The 22,565-nt window shown below is 36.4% G+C and overlaps 1 protein-coding gene across 2 annotated transcripts; it reads left to right on the forward strand.

Annotated features, from left to right (window-relative positions):
- Positions 1-215: 215 nt before the first annotated feature.
- On the forward strand, positions 216-14,089 carry LOC125680930 (uncharacterized). 2 transcript variants are annotated; one of them, XM_056153810.1, is made up of 6 exons: positions 216-438; positions 1,413-1,466; positions 4,059-4,204; positions 6,452-6,604; positions 13,393-13,436; positions 14,016-14,089. In XM_056153810.1, the coding sequence occupies exons 2-6, from the start codon at positions 1,423-1,425 to the stop codon at positions 14,037-14,039; spliced, it is 411 nt and encodes a 136-aa protein (XP_056009785.1). In that variant the 5' UTR covers positions 216-438; positions 1,413-1,422; the 3' UTR covers positions 14,040-14,089. The 2 variants fall into 2 exon arrangements, with proteins under 2 accessions (XP_056009785.1, XP_048776715.1); XM_048920758.2 differs by lacking the exon at positions 216-438 and adding an exon at positions 1,213-1,334.
- The last annotated feature ends 8,476 nt before the right edge of the window (positions 14,090-22,565 follow it).

A 22,565-nucleotide genomic window follows, 5' to 3' on the forward strand; every position in this document is an offset into this window, starting at 1 on the left:
TCCAATCATAAATGTCTGTAGCGCACCCTCCACCGCCGATATTTTGATCTGTGAATCAACAGGACGCATCTCATATTGAATTTTATTTTGGTGGTATTATATAACTTTCCAGGATGATGCATGTTGCAAAAAGCTATCAGAACTTATCTCGATATAGTCTTCAATCCTCACATAAGCATCTGATTAAACAAAAACAAATTCAAACAATTCTGGTCTCTCGCCTCGGGATGTGATGGGTGATAGGAGAGGCGGACCACCTTGGCATTGGTTGCCAATGTGAATTTCTCGTATTTTCATTTGATTGGTAGGGTTAATGCTTTTCAGATGACCGGTCAGGTTAACTTGTGACTTGTTTATCATCACTGACAGGCGGATGGACAAATGCGAGATTCAAAGTACAGGCGCCTTTTTGTAAATCAAAGACGAGGCTGTCGAAAGGTATCCATAGCTTTATTGAGACAGTTTTAGAAATACGGGAAAGATCGTGCTCTATTCGTCTGTCTGGATTGATTTCGACCAGTTTACTGTTACATAATTCATAGTGCTACATGTACATGTGTATATCATTTATTGAGAAAAATTAAAGTATATACTTTCCTCATACATATATTCATGTATGCATTTACTTTTTATATGTGAGAGAGACGTAAAACATATGTACGATAGAACGGATTTTCCCATCTTACAAAATCCCCAACAACTTTGTGAATATTCTACGACAGAAATGCATGTACTTTTATGTCATTATGTGTATATTTATAGACGTTGAGTATTTTTAGACCTTAGGCATTATCTGAAGTTTGTGTTCTAATACATTATATCCTGAAACTAGATTTCCATATTCTTTTATTTTTCTAAATAAAAGTTGTGTTATGTTGTTGGGATCAGTCCTGAACATTATAGATTCGTTCCTGATTGGGTGTGTGTGTCATGGTTTTGAGCATATGAATTCAAATCCCCACGAACATGAAAATTCTTTACTGTAGAATAGACAAGAACTTTCTTAACCACGAAATTAAATCCTCAAGAGCATACATGTATGTTGGTATTTTTCTCAAACTTCCAGAATCTAACCCCACGAAAATAGTTATTCTACAACACTTTATTGATTGCGTCTAGAAATAGAACCCAATATTTGACACCATTTTGTGATAAAAATATATTTTTATTGTAAACCCCGAAATATATAAACTCTTGTTTCGATATCGAGACGAAGCCCTTTTCTGGTTTGAAACACAAGAACATACATCACATTAAACTTGCACAATTCGTTTATCAAGATAAGCAGGCGGTTCCGCACCTTATCTTGTCCTAAAAGTCACTGGAGACACAAGGTATGGCTAGATTTACGTGTGTTCCTAAAGCTAAGCTAGTTACACAGTTACTTTTTTAAAAATACTTTTTCTTTGCAGACTTTCAACAATGATTGCGGTTTTTGCACTGATTTCAGTTGTTGGTGCTGCCAGGCAAGTCAGAGCTATTCTTAATTTTGAGCCTCCCTCCTCTACCCCCTGCTGTGCTTTTTTATTTTTACTTGTCTGCTGCAAGACGTTAATTTTTCTTTTTTGCTTCGAAAAAAAGATAATCTGATGAAATATGACATCCTGATATTTGTATTAGAGTGATTTATATCAATCCATCTGTTAGTATTGCCTAGCAAATGCAAAACTGCAAAACTCGTTTAATTTAAGTTTTAGAAATTGCTACTGCTATGTGTTCCTGAGTGTGGCCTGATCCGGAAGGCTATCTTATGCTATAATTTCACATATTCCCTGACCCGTGTGGAGACAAGTTTCAAAAATACTAGTACATTGTACTTAAAAAAGAAAGGAAAACCATCAAAATTTTGGATCAACCAATGCAATTCTGTAATTTAATTCCCTTCTTAAAGTGAGAAAAGCTGGCCAGCTTGTACAAGGAATTAAGGCTGTAACAGTCGATAACCAGCTTATCTATCGGGTCTACTTACATTTTTATGAAAAAGGTGAAGATAAGTATAAGTGTATGGTTTGAAATTCCAAATATCAATCTTTATTGTGCCAGCTGTTTAACTTTCGCAGTGCAAAATACAAATAAACTTTCAAGCGGAGTGTAAATCTTTAAGTAGGTGTGTATTTACATGTACTATATAGAAATATTCAATTCAGGGTTGTTTTGTTTTTTTAATGCATGAAGAGGGGCAAACTTTAAATTTGAAAGTGGGCTTATACGTTCTTACGGAGAAAATCATTAACTTACGCATCTTCTTAATAGTTTGAAAGATGGGAATTTTGTTTACATTAATGAAATAATTAATCCAGTGTTATATAAATGAAGGGAAGCTCGAGTGATTTAATTTAATTTCGCAATATGCTATCACATTTCAGATATCATACCTTGTGATTTCAGACATTCATCAATTTTGATGGGAAAAAACCTTGACTTTCAAATTTCCTTTATGAGTTATACCCATGACGAGGAATAATGTTGATATCAGAATATGCCATCATGGAAATGGTTTCTTTGAAAATCTTAAGTAACTGGGTGTTTGCTTTATAAACATGTTACATTCAGACTTTTATACATCTGAATCTGGCCTCATGTTTCAGATATCACGCTTACAGAAATCATTTACTGATACCATTTGATGGAGTTACACGTACAATGTATCCTTCAATTTCAAGCTTTCCGTGAAGCTAGTTCTACTGTTTTTGATACATGTAGTTTATTCAGATTTCAATTTGCCCTTACATATATAATTACATTCACAATATATTACTAATTTTTTCAAACATATTATTGAAATATATGTTACCTTTTGTATAGATGAGAGTACATCTTTAAAGCTAGTTTCTACTTTGTTACACGAATTACACTTGTGCTAAATGAATTTGCTTCCATTTTAAGGGATCTCAGGGGCATTAACTTTCCAAGTTTTGCAAGAGGAGTGTTAAGTGTAGAAACAATTTGTATTTTTTTAATGTTGAGTGGGGGATGGGGGTAGAGATTCAATTGGTGTTCGTTTGAGAGTATTTCGTAACGCATCATGTAACAATTATCAATTGTTTCCTTCCATCACTAGGCAAGCGTCTACAGGTAAAACAGGAACCAGTATGGGCAGATAACCATGGTTTGTTAAGTGTTTTTCCCCGTCCCGTCAAGAATTTTCACTCATATTGAGACGTCACCTGCTAGAGGTGAAGTACCACAAATTCAGACCTATGCTTAGCGCTCAGGGCCATAGCAGTGAGGGTTCTTTATCGTGCCAACGCCTGGTGCAACACGGGATCTCCGTTTTTGATGTTATATCCGAAAGACCCGTGATTCTCACTTCTAAATGCCGAGCGTTTGGTGAAGAAGCAATCATGGTCTATTTTAATGTCTTAGGTTTGACGTGGCCATGGCACGAGCGGGGCTCAAACTCCCGACCTCACGGTTACGAACGGTCTACCACTGACCTACTGCAAGTCAAAAGCATGTACAGGCAATAAATAATTACATATTGAGAAAACCTGGTTAACCTCCTTCCACATATTGACAAATATTAAAAAAGAAACAAATATGATATTTAACATTGTCAAAATTTTACTATTTCCTCTGTTTTAGGATCAAACATGCCTAAAAGTACAAAATAATTTCTGAATAAAACAGCTTAGTCTTTGTCCTTGAAGAATTCATATGAGACCCAATCCTAGAATTCAAAATATAAATTTTGTTGAGCATTGATTGGTTAATTAAGTTATTATGCTTTAAAATTAACTGATTAATAAATATGACTGGTTGAGAAGCCCACCTCACCCCTAAATGATGCTGCTAAATGTCCCTTTAGGGGGATGGTGTGCCATAGTCGGTACTAAGATTAGATGCCAAACGTTTGATTGGGTGATAAATTTAGATAATATGGACAATGACCTATAAGCAATTAAAGCAAAAATAATAGAAAAAAATAATTATTAAAGTTATTTGATGGTATGCTTAGTTATCATCAGACATATATGTCTCTGTTATTATCAATAATTTTATCTCCACAACATACGTGTATGTATACATATTTCTTCTTATCTTCCTCATATAAATAGCATCAATCAGCACGGACAGCCAGTTCCTATGGAATTAGTTACCAAAATCGGCCAAATCTTTCACGACATGGACGTTAATGGAGACTTCTTCATCTCCAAAGATGAAATCTCCCTCTTCTTCACTGGCTATGACCAAGATATGAATGGTAAGAATGTCTTCAGTGCCTTCGCTGTATCTGATTAAAAACCCAGGTAAGAATTTCACTAGATAAATCTTCAGTGCCTTCGCTGTATCTGATTAGGAACCCAGGTAAGAATTTCACTAGATAAATATTCAGTGTCTTCGCTGTATCTGATTAGGAACCCAGGTAAGAATTTCACTAGATAAATCTTCAGTGTCTTCGCTACATTCTACCTAATCTGAATAGTTAGAATTCTACAAGATAAATCTTTGACGATTTCGCTGTCAATGACATAGAGAATCAGAATCTAGATAAGAATTTAACAATGGAAAGCTATACAATGTCTTTGACTTAGATAATCAGAATTCTAAAGAATGGTCAAGACATCATACTCGACTTTCCGGGCAGTTTCGTAGAATTTAATTGAATACGACAATTTCCGATGAACTGCGTGTTCATGAAGAAGGGAACAGCTTCCATACTTTTTGTGCTGAAATTTGATACTTCAGTACTTCTATCAGAGTCCGGCTGAACTTTACTCGACCTCTTCATTGCGGTTGGCTTTGCAATTTTCTTCGTCTCCCACTTCTATTGATACACTCTATCCTCGTAAAGCTGACCTAAACTGTATGCTTTAATGACAAAGATCACTTCTTATTTCTGAACATGCTGTTGGGTTGGATATTTGATGTCCATAATCAACGGAACCGGATGTACGCCACGCCCGTGCTGATTCGTGCTGCACCAGTGTGTTTATATTACTTAGCTCTGTGGGCGATCTGGATATCATTGTTACATGTATGTATGATGTATTCAGGACTAAGATTTTAATAATTTATCTAGAGAGTAAGTTAACAACGTAATCTTTTTTGTTTTTCTGTGTGTATCATCAGTCTACATTTCTAGATTTGGAGCCTTGCATATTTTTACCTAATAATGAGGCCCATACGATGCTTTATTCTCCCAGAATATTTTATCTTCCGAGGGGAATTTCGATACGTATCCTCTTCGGTCAAATGTCCAAATAAACCAGATTAGTTCTTTCATAGAATACATGAGGAATGAAAATAAACTAACTAATTGTCACTTTCCCTCTGGTTGAGGAAAAAACGTGTCGATCATCTTTCAATGTTAATGTCTATGCATTTAGAAAATGCATTGGGCAAGGTTCACTACCAGTTAGAGGCTGATCCAGCGCACCTTGATTCGGCTCCACGTAAGTATAAGCAAAATACGCCAATACGCCCAAGACGTTTTTCTGCATACACACAAAGGACGAGAGTACATAGGCGTAGCTTGGGTTCGAATATTGCCGAGGCAGGGGGTCTGGGGGCCGCAGCCCCCCAGAAGCTATCGACATTTTAACAACGTAAAAGGTGTTTTTTTTACCGAGGCAGCTGCCTCGGTTGCCTCAATGGAAGCTACGCCACTGGAGTAGAGAATAATAAAAAGCGAAGCAGGTGTAACTGTTAAAGAGACGGGCCGACATCGGATACAATCTGAGGAAATAGACCTGGGCCATATTGTGAACCAAAGGTTCGCATCTTTATAAAGAGTCATGATGACTGCTTTACATTCATTTGAAGGTCAATGGTTCGATTAGGCGATGACACAGTGATGTGATGACGATGAAGTGATGTCAAGATGGTGGGATGCCGACGAAGCTATGACACAATAGTACGCAGGACCGGATTCAGGAATTTTTGAAGGGGGGGGGTCTACCATTAATTTGGGTATTCAAAAGGGGAATCCACCCTCAAAATGATTATCTTTACATGTTTTAACATTTTATGACCAAAGGAAGTTCCCACCCCCGGAACCTCCCCCTCTGGATCCGCCAGTGGTACGATGATCACTCCACTAACGATGACACGATAACTATGATACGATGACACAGTGATGTGATGACACGGTGATGCGAGGCACCTTGGTACCATAGCAGCGGTGATCGAGCTACCAGTGTGATTACACATCATGCATCTACACTACCCCATTTAGTCTTTGATTTCTAATTCAGATAGTATTTTCAATGCATTGTAAAGAGTATGTGCTAGTTGCAAAGAGTTCTTACTGGGTATTGACTCGCAAAACATGCGTGAACAGATTGTTTTTTCTTTCATACTGAACTTTCCGAAAAATTTATAATGGATACAGAAGTTAGTCATATGCTCAAATGAATATGTTTAAAATTCCACATCAGAGCAAGTTTTTACATTGTGAATAAATTTGAATGACACTCTGTCAAAATTCCTTTACGTAATCGTGTTTCAGGCATTGATCTCAGCGAATTCAAGCAGTCGTGGGACTACAAGGACACCGATTCACAAAAGGAGCACAATTTCAATCAGATGGATAAAAACGCTGACGGTGTCCTGACTGATTATGACCTTGCGTTAATCTTTTTAACTGCCGATACAAACCAAGGTATGTTGTGGTGTTGCTGCTGCTAATCAACCCCGTTTTACGGGTCGATGTAGTGACGATGACTTCACTGGTGATGTCAGTACCTGCGACAGCATACCAAACTTATTTTTAGGTCACCTGAGTTTATTCAGGTGACCTATTGCAATTGGTTGTCGTCCGGCGTCGTGCGTTAACAATTGAACATTTTTAACTTCTTGATAACTACCAGTCCAATTCTTTTCAAATTTGGTATGAAGCATCTTTGGGACAAGAGGGACATAGATTGTAAATTTCATGACTCCAGCACCTCTTAGGGCCCTAGGGGCGGGGCAAAAACTGTCCAAAATTGACCTATTTTCAAAAATCTTCTCAAGAACCGCACACCATGTACGAAAAACTAGTATGCATAGTGATGTAGAGCAGATAGGCCTCTACCAGACTTGTTAATTTTATTATCCCCGGGGTAGGGGTTTTGACCCCAGAGTTGGACCAAACGTACTATATAGTGGCTATGTGTAAAGCACTTGAATAACATCTTCTTTAGTGCTATTGATACTAAATTGAAACTAAATAGATATTTAGAAAGCACAGGTAGTCCTTTACCCAAATTGTGAATTTGATGATTTGGGGATTTGGTATTAGGGTGAAGCCAAAATGGTCAGTTATTAAATGTGTGGACAATATATATTTTTAACTTCTTCTTGATAACTATGATTCCAATTGTTTTCAAATTTGGTATGAAGCATTTTTGGAACAAGGGGGACATAAATTGTAAATTTCAGGATTCCTGCAACCCTAGGGCCTTAGGAGCGGGACAAACACTGCCCAAAATTGACCTATTTTCAAAAATCTTCTTCTCTAGAACTGCACGTTTAAGAAAAACTAAATGCATAATGATGTAGAGCAGGAACGCCTCTACCAAAATTGTAAATTTCATAATCCCCGGGGAAGGGGTTCTGACCCCAGGGCGGGGCCAAACTTACTCTATAGTGTCTATGTGAAAACACTTAAATAACATCTTCTTTCGTGTTATTGATACTAAATTGAAACTAAATGGATATTTAGAAAGAACAGATAGTCTTTTACCAAAATTGTAAATTTGATGATCCCTAGAGTAGGGGTTCTGATGATATGGCTTTATGATGATATATAAATCTATAGAATATGTTTTAAGAAAACAAATCGATTCAAGAACAGAAATGGCTGGGTTGCTTTGAAATATGTTATCTATCTATCATATAGAGACAGCAGTGCAAAAGATACTGGGAATAATAGAATCCTTCATTAGTACGAGTGTGGGATAGGGAAATTCCACCGAGGGGACAAGATTCGCAGTCTAGGACGAGGCTTTGCCGAGTCCTAGACAGCGAATCTTGTTCCAGAGGTGGAATTTCCCTACTCCACACCAGTTAATAATGAAGGATTATTTTTCTCACATTTTACCTACAGTTTAGTGCATAAATTTAGGAGCTTTGAGAAAATTCTAAATTATCAAAATCCTCATTTGAACTTCGATGCAAAAACTAATTAGATAGGCAGAAAGAGCGTATCCGAAAATGGTTTACACTAAAAGTGTAAACTAAAAAACCCAAGGTTGTCCACCAGAAAGCTATACTACATTAAAATTTAAAGATAACAATGCAAAATATTTTTGCTTCACCGTGTAACGTAAATCATAGAAAATATATGACGTCACAATCAAATGACGTCGCAGCAGTGTGAGACAGAAAAATCTCACATGGCTGTCTCACATGGGTAAAGTCGATCTCACACTGGTGATAATGTGAGAAAAGGATATATCAAATGTAGAATTTTTCAAAAACATGGAATCACTTTTAAAATGTCGCATGTTTATCTTCATTGTTTTTATAACATCTATAGTGTACAAGGTCTGAAAATGTTGCGTAAAAGCTGTGAGAGGAGTTGGTTACAAAAAGTAGGTACCATGCTTAAAAATGACAAAGTTCAGCTACCTCATGTACATGTAAATTTTTCAAAGGAGGTCCGATCACTTCCAAAAAGACACATACACGTCTTCAGTGCTGTACAAAATTTGTGCAAGGACTGAATGATGTCAAATAAATGCTGTAAAAGGAGTTGATTACAAAAATAGGTACCGTCTATTCAAGTTCAACTACACGCAAATTTTCGAAAAATGTGTAATCACTTTTAAAAAGGCGCGTGCACATCTGCAATATATCCATAACAACTGTTTGAGGAACTTCAAGTAAGAGGTGTGAGAGGAGTTGATTACACAAAATAGGTACTGTTTATTCAAGAAATGCGTAAAAATGACTACGTTCGACTACAAAATAGGTACCCTATTACAGGGACGCCCATCCGCCATTCTATAAGCCGTTTGCATGTTGTGTAACCCGACCAAAAATCATAGGAATAATCTTGACAACATTAACAGTTTCATTCATTTAATTTACCACGATGTAACCATAAAATCATGTACATCCCTTATAATTGTGTACTGTATATGACAATAAAACAGAAATTTTTATATTAGGTGTTACTTTTGGAAACTCGTGTATAAATAGCTTGACCGACTTCCAAGAGAGTGAAAAACGGCTTCATGTTAGCTTTCCATGCCCTTCATTCAGCTCTTCAACGCTCGCCTGTGGTTCCAACGCCATTTTACTGGGAAAGCCATCTGCGCCATTCCATAATCATATCATTCATTTCTGGAATTAATACACCAATGAAGGACCACGACCAGGAAGTTTACACAATTCTCATTTTTGCACAAACAGTCGGGAATAGACATGGTTAATCCAGTATTAGGTATGCCGACCCATAGCGCAATTCATTCCGTATTCAGAACTCTGCAGAACAAGACTTCGTCTGGCAACACAGTCCAAAAATGGTAAACATTCATACTCTCGCTAAGTGTATAAACTTAATTACTGAAGAGTTGTTTCAAGTGCCAAGGGAAAGCTAGTTGCTGTAATTCTGAGCTTGACCAAAACAAGCGGTAGATCCCTAATGATTTAGGGATGAATAAGTCTTGACCACGAGGACCAATAGCAAATCACTCCATGTCCCATATCAGGACGAGGCTATTAACACTGGTTGTAGGGAATTGCCTAATCTCATAGACGATGATTCCTGTCCATGATATAAGGAATATATGGAGAACGAAGTCGTCGCGCGTATTGTTTATATCCGACATTAAACCCACCGCTAGAGTTTTAAGTTGCGTTTCCAGGTCCCGTGTCTCTTCAGAAACGGAAAAAAAACTAGCTACTGACGACAATGGGAGAGGATGGAAAAGGGAACCAAAGGCGAGCAATGTCTGACTGAAAACGGGCACGAGAAGCCAACATAAAGTTGGTTTCTATTTTTTGGGAAACATTACAGGATATTGAGAGAATTTTTGTCTGATTTTACTTGCCAATTAATTTTTTTTACGTCACACACAAAATCACTTTGTCACTGAGGGTGTACACAACTTCTTAGTTATAATGTGTTAGAAATTAAACAATTGTTTCTTATAATAGATCTGCAAAACATTTACTTAATCCCACCACCCCTACCCCTCTTTTAATTTTTTGGCTTAGTATATATCAATAATCCGTATATGGAGTGCTTTTGTTAAATGTTTGATTGCTTGTTTTGATTTTTTCACCCCTTCGAGAATTTTCCACTCACGTAGGATCGTCACCAGCTGTAGGTAAAGTGCCAGAAATTTAGAGCACTTAGGGTCATCTATCGTGTCACCCTTCCATGACACGGGACCAAAATTGTAAAGGTCTCATTCGAAAGACCCGCGAATAATATTTCTAAGAAATCTTAGAACACTGACACAGTTGTTTTGGCAGTCGGAAAGTTTTTTGACTTAAAACAAAAAGTGTCAATGTTCTTTCATCTGTCGGACGTAGAACTACCATTTTAGTATAGATTTGTTCCTGGGGAAATTCTTCAAATGTTGATATAAGTTACCTGACAATTCGTTATTGATAAAGGTGTTGCGTACTCGTTTGGATCTTCCCTTGTGTTGACTTTCGTTGTCATTTTTCTTTGTAATTGATCATGTCAAAGTCACGTGATTCGCCTTCGTAAACCTGGCTCTTTACACAATAGATCTATGGGTTGGATATTTTTTACGTAAGATTATGCATTTGTATGTAAGAATTCTTTTAAAATGTTCGTATTTAAAGAGCAAATGGACACTGTAGGCTAAATAGATATACGTGCATCATTATATAGTATAGATTCAAATTCTTTGTTTATATCAAGTACACTGGTGGTTTAAGTTTTAAATGGGAATGTGTAGAAAAATCTCCTCAAGAACCAGAAAGAGTAAATTTTGTCAAATTTTGTTAGAATACAGATATCCAGCAATGTAGATTCGGGTTTATTAAAACATGACTCGGGGACCAAGGGGAGGCCCCAATGGTGGGTTGAAGTTTTACACAGGAACATCCAGGAAAAACTTTTAGATTCTTTTCAAGAATCACTGGAGTGCGCCATATCAAGTTACAGAAGCACTAGCTATAGAGTGAGCCATGTCAAGTTATAAATCACTAAAGTGCGCCATGTCAAGTTACAGAACCATTAGCTATAGAGTGTGTCATGTCAAGTTATAGATCACTAAAGTGCGACATGTCAAGTTATAGAACACTAGAGCGCGATATGTCAAGTTAATAGATCACTAAAGAGCGATATGTCAAGTTATAGAACCACTAGAGTGCGCCATGTCAAGTTACAGAACCACTAAAGTGTGACATGTCAAGTTATAGAACCACTAGAGTGTGACATGTCAAGTTACAGAACCACTAGAGCGCGACATGTCAAGTTATAGAACCACTAGAGTGTGACATGTCAAGTTACAGAACCACTAGAGCACGACATGTCAAGTTATAGAACCACTAGAGTGTGACATGTCAAGTTACAGAACCACTAGAGCGCGACATGTCAAGTTATAGAACCACTAGAGTGTGACATGTCAAGTTACAGAACCACTAGAGTGCACAGTCAAGTTATAGAACCACTAGAGTGTGACATGTCAAGTTATAGATCACTAAAGTGCAACATGTCAAGTTATAGAACACTAGAGCGCGATATGTCAAGTTAATAGATCACTAAAGAGCGATATGTCAAGTTATAGAACCACTAGAGTGCGCCATGTCAAGTTATAGATCACTAAAGTGCAACATGTCAAGTTATAGAACACTAGAGCGCGATATGTCAAGTTAATAGATCACTAAAGAGCGATATGTCAAGTTATAGAACCACTAGAGTGCGCCATGTCAAGTTACAGAACCACTAAAGTGTGACATGTCAAGTTATAGAACCACTAGAGTGTGACATGTCAAGTTACAGAACCACTAGAGCGCGACATGTCAAGTTATAGAACCACTAGAGTGTGACATGTCAAGTTACAGAACCACTAGAGCGCGACATGTCAAGTTATAGAACCACTAGAGTGTGACATGTCAAGTTACAGAACCACTAGAGTGCGCCATGTCAAGTTATAGAACCACTAGAGTGTGACATGTCAAATTACAGAACCACTAGAGCGCGACATGTCAAGTTATAGAACACTAGAGTGCGTCATGTCAAGTTATAGATCACTAAAGTGCGCCATGTCAAGTTACAGAACCACTAGAGTGCGATATGTCAAGTTATAGAACCACTAGAGTGCGCCATGTCAAGTTACAGAACCACTAGAGTGTGACACGTCAAGTTATAGAACCACCAGAGTGCACAGTCAAGTTATAGAACCGAACCACTAGAGTGCACAGTCAAGTTATAGGGTTTATAGCTCTTTAAGATCTTTGTCTCAAGAACCATAGATGTATGATTTACACCTTGATCTGTAAGAATTGTCATGAATTGTTTATTTGTTTTTATTCTAATCGTTACCCCTGTGAATATATATGGAGCTACAACAAGTTTTAAAATTCAGCAAATGGAAAGTTGAATGTTCAGGTAAGTGATGTGGCCCAAGGTTCTCTTGTATTTAAGTATTGTCTAAAGGCTATTGTAAAGTTATTTTCACGACAGTTTTATAATCCACAATATCCCAAAGCAAAAATAGTGAAAATAAAACTGCGGCGAAAATAAAGTCTTGCACAATGAAATCGAAGTTAACATACTAAGGAAATAATGAAGAGTTCCAGCACTTGGATTGAAGTCAAGTACAACATTCTCAGCATCTCCTGATCATCAGAAACCATTCTTTACTTCCATATCATGTAATCCCGGAGTCATTGATTAAGAGCTACATGTAGGTTAATGCTTCATTTCTACTTAATCTGAAAATATTTGTCTTCGGTAGTTATCCACGGCAATGTAGGAATATGTATTCATTTATTTTCATGCAAAGGTTAATGGGTATCAGCAAATATCATTTACTGTCATCATATACTGTTAATGCAACATTTTTTCTAATGCCTAGACGGGTCTTATTATGAAATAAGTTCCATCAAGTTGGGATAACTCTGCAGAAAATGCGACTTTTTCATGATATCAAAACATTTCGTCTCGGTTTTGCATTATCTAGATGTGTACATCTGCTTCTCTTCTGAAAATTCGTTTAACATTCACAAGACAGGGCGTTCTGCTTTTTTCTCATGGATATTTTATCGTAATGACATTCTTAGATAAGAATTCAAATATTCTTAATATAAACCAATACGCGCGAGAAATCATACGCGCGCGCGCTCACACACACACACACCATCACCACCACCTAGAAACTGAAAAAAAGGTTATTTGTAATTTGTATCTTAGTCTGACATCTACTGTCTTTGGCATTTGTGATAACACAATATTACATGTGTATTTGTTTATTTCAGACGGAGTCATTGATTTTAACGAATTCGACATATTCATGAGAGCAGTGAGTTTCCACATATTTTCTATATGATTATTACTTGTGTAGAAAAACCTTCATCAAACATTTCTCAAAACTGTTCTCATGTGACCCGATGTCCTGCCAAAAAATGGTTCTTTGAAGTTGAACTAAGTCTCAAAAAACTGTTCATTAATGACCCGGGTTTACACTTCTAACTTCTTGTTATGACTGATGAAAAAAATAGAGGTTTGAACCCGATAAGGTTTGTATGAGTAGATAATACACTGTACCCCTGAAAGGAAGGTTACCCAAGAATGCATATGGAACTTGCCACAAGAAAGTGCTAAGCATCGGCGAAAATAAAAAGGAAAAACATTTTTATTATTCATTATACCGAAAATTTATATGTACCGAAAGTATATCATAAACAATTATGAGGGAAATCAAAAAAAAATTTAATAATGAAATATCAATGAATACAGTTTTGATAAATTCCATTATAAAAGGAAACTGATATGGAACTAAATGGTTACGACATATACTAGTATATATTTTGAACAATCAATGTAATTTGAATTTCCTTTTAACATTTAGTTTTTAACATATTTCTATTCTCTTTTTCAGTCCGTCTACAACAACATTTCTTAGAGAACACCACACCAAACACAAAGAAACAATAAAAAAGTCATTACCTAGAATAGTTTTCCGATTTATTGTAAAAAAAAAAAAACCCAACAAACATCTAGTTTCGAGTATTTTATGATCAAGTAGAACCTTTCTACGAAATATTTTGCGGAGGCTTTTATCGCAGGAAGGTGTCCACGTTCATTATATACATGAAGAAATAACAAGTAATTGATTTCTTATTTCATTTCTGAATACCAACAAAATGACTAAATATTCCTGTATGGTATCAAACTCATGACCCGTAGTTTTTGGACTACTTTTTTATATTAAACTCAGCTATTTGTCAAAAATACCTCTCTTGTCGATGAAACCTTACTTTGATAAAAAAAAAAAAATCTCTTTTTATAATATTTACTTCATACTCAAGATCCCGTGACAGATAGCCAGGCAATGTGTAGCTTCATAATGTGTACCTGCATGTAAAACAAGAATGTGGTTTCTCTATTCTTACAAAATAACAAGAAAGTATGTTTGCTGAACTGTCCAGAACGCATGCAGAACGTCATCCTGTACAGTTTATTTTTGAATCTAAAAGACAATGATTTTCCGTTAATCATCGTACCGCGGAAAAGATCAGTTATCAATTGAAATATCAGTGCGCTCAATAGCCTGGGCTCAGTATTACACTGTTATGATCTTAATGGAAAAGGCAGTGTATGAAATGACAGTATGACAATGCAAGTCAACACAGATATCAAATGCTCAAACTTGTTTTCCAACCACTTAACAACCCCCCAATTTCTCTTATAAATGGTCCATGTGCTGAACTTCATGAATAATACATTCACAATCACAGCTGATGTTTAGCTACCAATTTTTAAATTGTTAACTATAAAAGAAATCAATGCCCAAAAAATAAAGTTATCCCATGTGGTTTTCAGATACAACATTCGTAATACACACTTTCTCTTGAAAACTATAATATCTAATGATTTTAACGCAAAACTTTAGGATGACAATTGTGATCGAAAAAAGCGGGAAAATGTGTCGAGTCCACCGCGGTGCCTGCGTCGATAACTCAGACCTAGTGTGTGATTTAAATAGAGTTTGCACGCACCCCCCCCCCACCCCCATTTCTAAATTTATAAGAAAATTATACAAAAGGTGTGTGTGTGCGCGCGCGTGTGTGTGTGTTTGTGTGTGTGTGTGTGTTATATGCTTCATCAAGTTATATAATTCGTTTGTAAACTTTTAATGGAACATGAAACCCGTAAATAGTTACTAATTCTTTGTTTTATATCATCTTTCTTCGATGAAAGTATCACTCTCTTGTCGAAGAGGAGGAAATAAATAAGAATTTCATATTTAATTCGATGGCCTAATTCAAAGACGTTATCCTTGATAAGTCAGTTTAATGTATACGAACGACTGATTTAATTTTTTTTTTACGTTTTCGTAATTTTTATTGCTATCTACAAAGCCGGTTTATAATATATGTAATTATGTATACCTCTTGTACACACCCAAGCGTTCAATAGAAGAGCTGATATATCATGTGTGTAGGAATTGAAATAAACACATATTTATCTAGATGAGTGATAAACCTAACAACATAGTGCCTCATTCATAACATGATGCTAGTTGTCAAATGAAACGTTGCAACTTTCATTCAATTGACATCTAACGTTAGGTGGAGTACATATATATCGTAGTGAGAAAAATATGCCTGTTATTTCTCAAGATCATTCCTTTATGGGTGTTCATGAAGTAGTAATAGGCTAGAATCGTCAAACATGGTGTACATGTTCCCCATGGTATTGGTGACACGTGCATTTTGAAAAGTAATATTTTTTTTAAATCTCAAATCATACTTTTCCTTCAATTTGATGCTTAAAGTTTAACAAGGTCTTCTTAAAACTAACATCTTATCAATACTTCTCGATGATGGAAAAACAGCCGAAACAAACAGTCAGAACTATTTTTTGTTTTTTATTTTACCAAAGAATGGGTTATTTGGATGCTAATCTGTTCACTTTTTGATTAAATTGCATGTTCTTGGGCGTGGCTTTTGTTTCCCAAGGTATGATGAATCATCTTTATGTATACTTGTACTTGTAACCAACTTCAGTGAATGCGTGGACTGCTCTTACGTCAAAACAAATGGATAAATCTCGCGATGTGATTGCAAACGTGCATCAATTTACCCAGCGCCTCAAGAATAAGGAAAATAGATATAGGATTTGTCAGTTTGAAGAGTTCCATAGGAACAGAATGGTTAAACTGGCATCTACACGAAAAATTTAATAGAAGTACATGGAATGAAGAGGCGTTTTTGTTCATTAAACCTCTCGTTTAGTAGTTTCCCCATGAAGTTAAGTTCTTAAGTTCTTGCCCTAAATGACAGTAATGATATTGAAACCTACTTTTGCATTAGAAATGTTCTATTCTCTGATACTTGTAAAAAGCATATATTGAGAGAGAGAGAGAGAGAGAGAGAGAGAGAGAGATATTTAAATATACATGAGGGTACGACGCTTTCCGTCTGCATACTTCACAGAAACGCTAGTTACACGCTGCTAGGAGATTTAGTTCCGCAGGTCGTGAGTTCAACCCCGGGCAGGGGCGGGAGTGGGAATCCATAAAATAGTTAATTTCTCTGTGCTTTATATTAAGTACTTCTTCACTTAGGGCAGTTATGTTTATTCAAGAGTTCATTGCAATCTTTTTGTTTATAAAATATTTCAAATGCAGTGTGTATCGTGTATGATCCCCTTAAAGTAACGTCAAATGACTGTTAGGATAACCTCAGGCTAGAAAGGAGGTGTAGGAAGTGGTACCGCCACCCTGCATAGATGTATTTCATTATCAATTAATTAATTTATAGTGTCATACTGTCTTGATTCTCCAGCCCCTCTAATGATCGAAGATTATGCAAACTGTCGCATACATTGGAGCATTGTATGAGTGTCGAACCCCACATGAAACCCTTGTAATAATTCTACTGCTGTAGTTTTGTCTGGGTAACATTGCTATTCATTGCTGTGTAATATTTCATTTAAAAATAACTTATAAATGCTCAATTTGTATAGGTAGTTGCTATGCTACTGATGTCTAAGTAAATGTCTTATATTGGGTTGTTGTTGGGTGTTGACTGTGTGACACGTCCAGATGGCTGTGGAGTGTTGGGTTCAGAGCTGACATGATTTGAAAGGGGTTTGATGAGAAACACTTGAACAACGCATACATAGATACTTGTATCGGCAGAGCTTTTTTGACAATTCCCCCGGAAATCGAATTTATTGTTACTGGGAGTGCTAAGGGGGCTTGTATGTGCAACCACAATTCCTGGTCAACGCTAGCAAACGCCATATACTGAAATTGAAAAACATATTCACGCAATCTAATTAAAATCATATCTTCTCTAACCGGTGCACTGGAGAAAGATCTGACAGCATTGCGTCAGTTTTCACTAACATGACAAGTTTGCTGTGATATCGGAACCTACTTGGTATTAATCACACACACACACAAGCGCACGCGCACACACACACACACACACACAGAGAGAGAGAGAGAGAGAGAGAGAGAGAGAGAGAGAGAGATCCTGATCCTTTGCTCTTCTTTTAACGGTGATATTTGGAATTCGTATAATCTTTTCATGGATCGACGCCATTTTTGTGAACTTACAATCCGTATACGCTTCAGTAAAATTACTTCTAATTGGTCTTTGATTCTTTGTCAAGCTATTGGTCGAATATTTATTGAATTATTCATAAGACTGGGTTCAATGACATAACCTCAAATGATCGAATAAAATTATATGAACTTTTTAATGTGTTGATACATTTGTGTTTGATATAACTGCATCACTGTATTTAAAGAGATCAGTCGTTTTTCATTATTCAAATATAATACATTCTACTTTCAAACTTGAGAGTTATATGCCTAAACGGGATCATGGAAAACAAGTTGTTCATGCCCACCAGGACAAACAAGGGAATGAGTCAAAAAGTGGTCGCCCAAAGCTATCAAATACTGTGAGTTAAATACGCGTCGAAGAGGATTATTTTTATGGTGGATCAATGACATAAATATTGAAATTACTGGACCAGAAAGAACTTTGGGGTGGGTGTAGATAAAAGCAGAATTTTAGAGATATTTTGAATCGAAGTTTGAGTAAAAATCCGTGTCATTCCTTGTGGTTTTATTTGGGTGCGGTATATAATTAGCATATATAGACCCCTAACTATTATTATTGCAGACAAAATCACCGGTTCCTGTGAATAGCGTTAGGAGCACAAAACATTCTGTTGAATTTCCATGTGACGACTGCTGGGAAATCTTTCAGAGCGGTCATGAAGTAATAACCTCCGTAATACTCGAAAAGAAAACTGTTAGTAGCCAGAAATGACTCTGATCCCATTAAAAAAATGTAAACAGAAGATGTATTTGAACAAGGGTGGACATGATGTCGAACGCCCCCCTCACTTCGAATATCGTTTTCCTGTTAATTTCCCGTATTTCGCTTACTTACTGCCTCAGGTCTTTGAAATGGTTCCTATTCTAAGTACTAAGTCATGAAAAAAAATATCACTAATGTACACCAGGAATCCGTTTTCCACACGATTTATTTACCATAACCCATAGAAAGGACAAATGATGTACCGTGAAACGAAAGTACATCTCGCATCGACGTTGTCCACCTATTCGGAACTCTCGGTATGTTACCTAACGTGAAGAGATAAATACCGCTTTATCCGAGAGAACATTGATTGATTGATTAATTGTACATCTTTCCTCTCAAGAATTTTTCACTCGAATGGAGCCGGAGACGTCACCATTGTGGTGAAGGGCTGCAAAGTTTAGGCCTATGCTCAGCGCTTATGGCCTTCGAGCAGTGAGGGTTCTTTATCGTGCCACGCCTTCTGTGACACGGGGTCTCGGATTTTACGGACTCATCAGAAGGACCGCCCCATTTAGTCGTCTCTTACGACAAGCAATGGGTATCGAGGACCTATTCTAACCAGAATCCTCACGAGAAAAGACGAACGCGGGTTTTTAAAACTGAAAACAAGAAATGCTATATAAGAAGAAATGGTCGAGAAATACTGTATCACTTGGTATGAAAATAATTCGCTTAACCTTACCAAATGGATGAAAAACATTTCATATGATAAACCTATATACATGCCAATGAGTGTTCAACGTCGATGCGCAATGTATCATTAGTTGAGTAATCCTATCTGCTAGCATAGACGGATCCTGATCTAACTCAGGGTGTGCATTTTCCCCGAAAAGACTTGGAGAAGTTGCTAATCTCTGACAATTTATATCTCTGGAGAAATCAATCAAGTTCAAAACATTCCAGATATTTTCAGATGATATTCAGAGGGCGACACATTTAAACCATACGCAGCCAAATCGCAGATGATATCGGAAATATTTTTACGATTTGTCAACTTTTTTGCTAATATTATATTTGTTGATTATCAAACCACTTCAAAACTCGTTTAATTCGATTTCAAAGTTTTGATAGGAATAAAATAAACTTAGATCAAGACGTCCAATTTATCAAACCAATGAATAAAAATTTAGAATGTATAGGTGCATTAGTAGGAACCGTCATATAATGTAAGTAGTAAACATCCCGCTAAAGATTTGATAATCTGTTCACTTGGAAAAACACCTGTTTCTAGTATTACATTAAACAACTGAACATGATAAAGACAGCTAATTCAGACTGATCATGTACAGCAATGTTATTGTTTGTAACCTGCCACAGTGATGTCCTTTTGTACAATGGATGGTGTCTATTTCTTCCCCCACGGTGATGTCTGCCATTGTAAAGTCAATCAATCTATTAGCTTCTCTAACATGTTACTAAAATAAACCACTGGTAATTTTTCATGAATCTCTATTCAGCTTCTCACTAATCTGCCATATACTCTTACTATCGTATTTTTATTTTCACAAGGAGTTGACCTTGAAATATACAACCTTTTGCATGAACTTCTTTTCTGCTTTTCACTCAAGTCACCCTCTGTTTTATTCAATATCCGTAAAGTGTTTGACTCTGTCTTATTCAATGTCCGTAAAGTGTTTGACTCTGTCTTATTCAATGTCCGTAAAGTGTTTGACTCTTCCTTGCTTTTGATTCGTCACAATCTGTATCCCAGCATTGATCACTTCGTTTTCATTGACAACATGATTCATTATGATATTCCTACATGTACCTATCTGAAGATATCGTAGTGTGCTCAATAAAACTTCACCCTTTTTCTTTCTAATTGAATATTACAATACCAGATCTATATTGTTTTCAGTCATTCTACTTTCCAAATTTTGCATTCTAAAGAGCAGTTGAAATTGGAAATTAATTCCATAGAAGGAGGAAAAACAGCCGCATACATATATTAATACTCTTCACTTTATATTTCATGCAACTGAAATGTTTTACAAATTGTGATTAGTGTTCTGCCTTCAGTTACAATACCGCCACGTGATGTTCTAGGAGATGCATTAAAAGATTATAATTCAATTTGAAAGATACTGTATATTCAATATCATGGACGCACATAGGGGTCATAGGGAAACCCAAAATGTAAATATAAGTGATATACAAGATAATTTTCATGCAAAGCATCAAACCGGCCGCTAAAATTTTAAATGTTCTAAACTATTTCCAAAGAAACACACGGAACTTTATTGAAAAATGGAAACAAAATTCAGAAACAATATGAATATTCACTTATAAAAGAGCATTGATACTTAGTCTATCATTTATGTAAGAGCACTCTTAAAGATTTTAGAAATATAAATGTATGAATTATCGCTGTTTAGCTTTCAATATTGGATGTGTCCTGTCAAAATTGCAGCAGAACTTAAAATGGCACCATGAATTGCTGAATCGCTGATTTTCAGTGCCATTAAAAAGTTGCACTGAAAATCCGTCATACTATCTACACTAAATGAAATATATAGTGAAAAATATCACATCATATAATAAATTTACGATGATTTAAACAAGAAAGAAGCTCAAAGAAATTGTATAACTTAAAAAATTCAAACCTAACATTACAATAAAGGCTTTACTCTCAAGATCAATAGTGAACGAAGTCCAGTTAATAGATGATGGAGGAGAACAATCAGATTGGGGGGAGCACTTAGAACGTACTGATGACGTTGTTGTAGAATTCCTTTTCCGGTACCTTCTGCTTCCTCTGTCAGAATGTATGGGATGTATTTCTGAATTTTCACACATTACGGAGTCTTCTTGTTCTTTGGGTTCCCGCCGTTGTTTTGAAATTTTATTTCCATGAATGACAGAATATAGTCGAGGGAGAATCGGAGACACAGAGATATCCGAGTTGTAACAATATAGAAAGGACAGGAAAGCCTCCACAATGACCGTAAACGCACTAAAAACTAACTGTGATGTCATGAACAATCCTAAAATGAAGTTATGTCCCGAAGATGACGGAATATTATCATTTATTGCGACCAGGAGCAAAGCAAAGGCAAGAAACACGTCTATAGAAGCCGATAGTTTCGATCCACAGTCAAACGGAATATAATAGCAAGCTAAATTTAGACACGTTAGGATTATCAATGGTATTATTATGTTATTTACATGGAATGACACACTGCGTTTAAAGTTGTATCTAAATCCAATATGTGTGAAATTCCTTCGACCGTATGCAGTTTGAACTCTTTCATTGACTTTCCCAAGTAGCTTCCATTCACCATTTTCATCAAAGTGACATAGAGATGTGAAATTGAGTTTGGATTCAATCAGAATTTGCTGGTCGGATGAATACAATGTCCCGATCCGTATTTCACAGGTTTGGTGATCAAACGGGTACTTAGTTATGTCTATATCACATTTCGTTTCCAGTTCTTTATTAATCCACCAATGTATCTTGCCGTTTGCGTTCACTTGAACAATTGAATTTCCACTCATACATTTATCATTTGATAAATCATTTTCTATGCAGATGTCAGGCGTCCAGATTTTCTTAGACGGAACAAGAATACTGTATATGTTATCAAAGTCCTTAGCATTCCATGACAGAAATTCGTCAACCCAGCTCATTTGGATTCCAACCGACGAATGTAATATCTGACGCTTTTCTTCCAAACCATACACACTTTGTAGTACCAAATTGATCTCAACTGTAATAGGAGTGGTAGGATTTTTGACCGGTCTGATGCAAGTGTTGTAATCTTTAAACACTGCACGATGGATAGAAGGTTCTTGTGAATTTCCGCTTACAGTCCAAATAGTAACACTAATGAACGCAAAGTAGAGGTTTGTCTGTAAAGTCATGGTAAGACAAGCCAGCATCACCCAGTGGTCGCACAGCAGAGACTTGAACAGTGTTTCAATATTACATTCCTCTGAGAATAAAACTGCTGTATTACTCGGCGGCTTAAAAGTATCGCATTTTTTGCTCCTAAAATGAGGGAAAATAGCATATGGATGACTGATTTGTTTTTTACTGATTTGGGGTAAGTGTGAGTCTTCTACTTTTTATTCGTATCAATCAA

Source organism: Ostrea edulis, chromosome 2, assembly GCF_947568905.1.
Source record: "Ostrea edulis chromosome 2, xbOstEdul1.1, whole genome shotgun sequence".
In the NCBI taxonomy this organism is placed as follows: domain Eukaryota; kingdom Metazoa; phylum Mollusca; class Bivalvia; order Ostreida; family Ostreidae; genus Ostrea; species Ostrea edulis.

Excerpts from the sequence above, each read along its gene's own strand:
- LOC125680930 (XM_056153810.1), top strand. The coding sequence starts at position 1,423 with ATGATTGCGGTTTTTGCACTGATTTCAGTTGTTGGTGCTGCCAG. Across the intron at positions 1,467-4,058 it reads TCAGTTGTTGGTGCTGCCAG|CATCAATCAGCACGGACAGC; the intron begins GCAAGTCAGAGC and ends TCATATAAATAG. Across the intron at positions 13,437-14,015 it reads TCGACATATTCATGAGAGCA|TCCGTCTACAACAACATTTC; the intron begins GTGAGTTTCCAC and ends TCTCTTTTTCAG.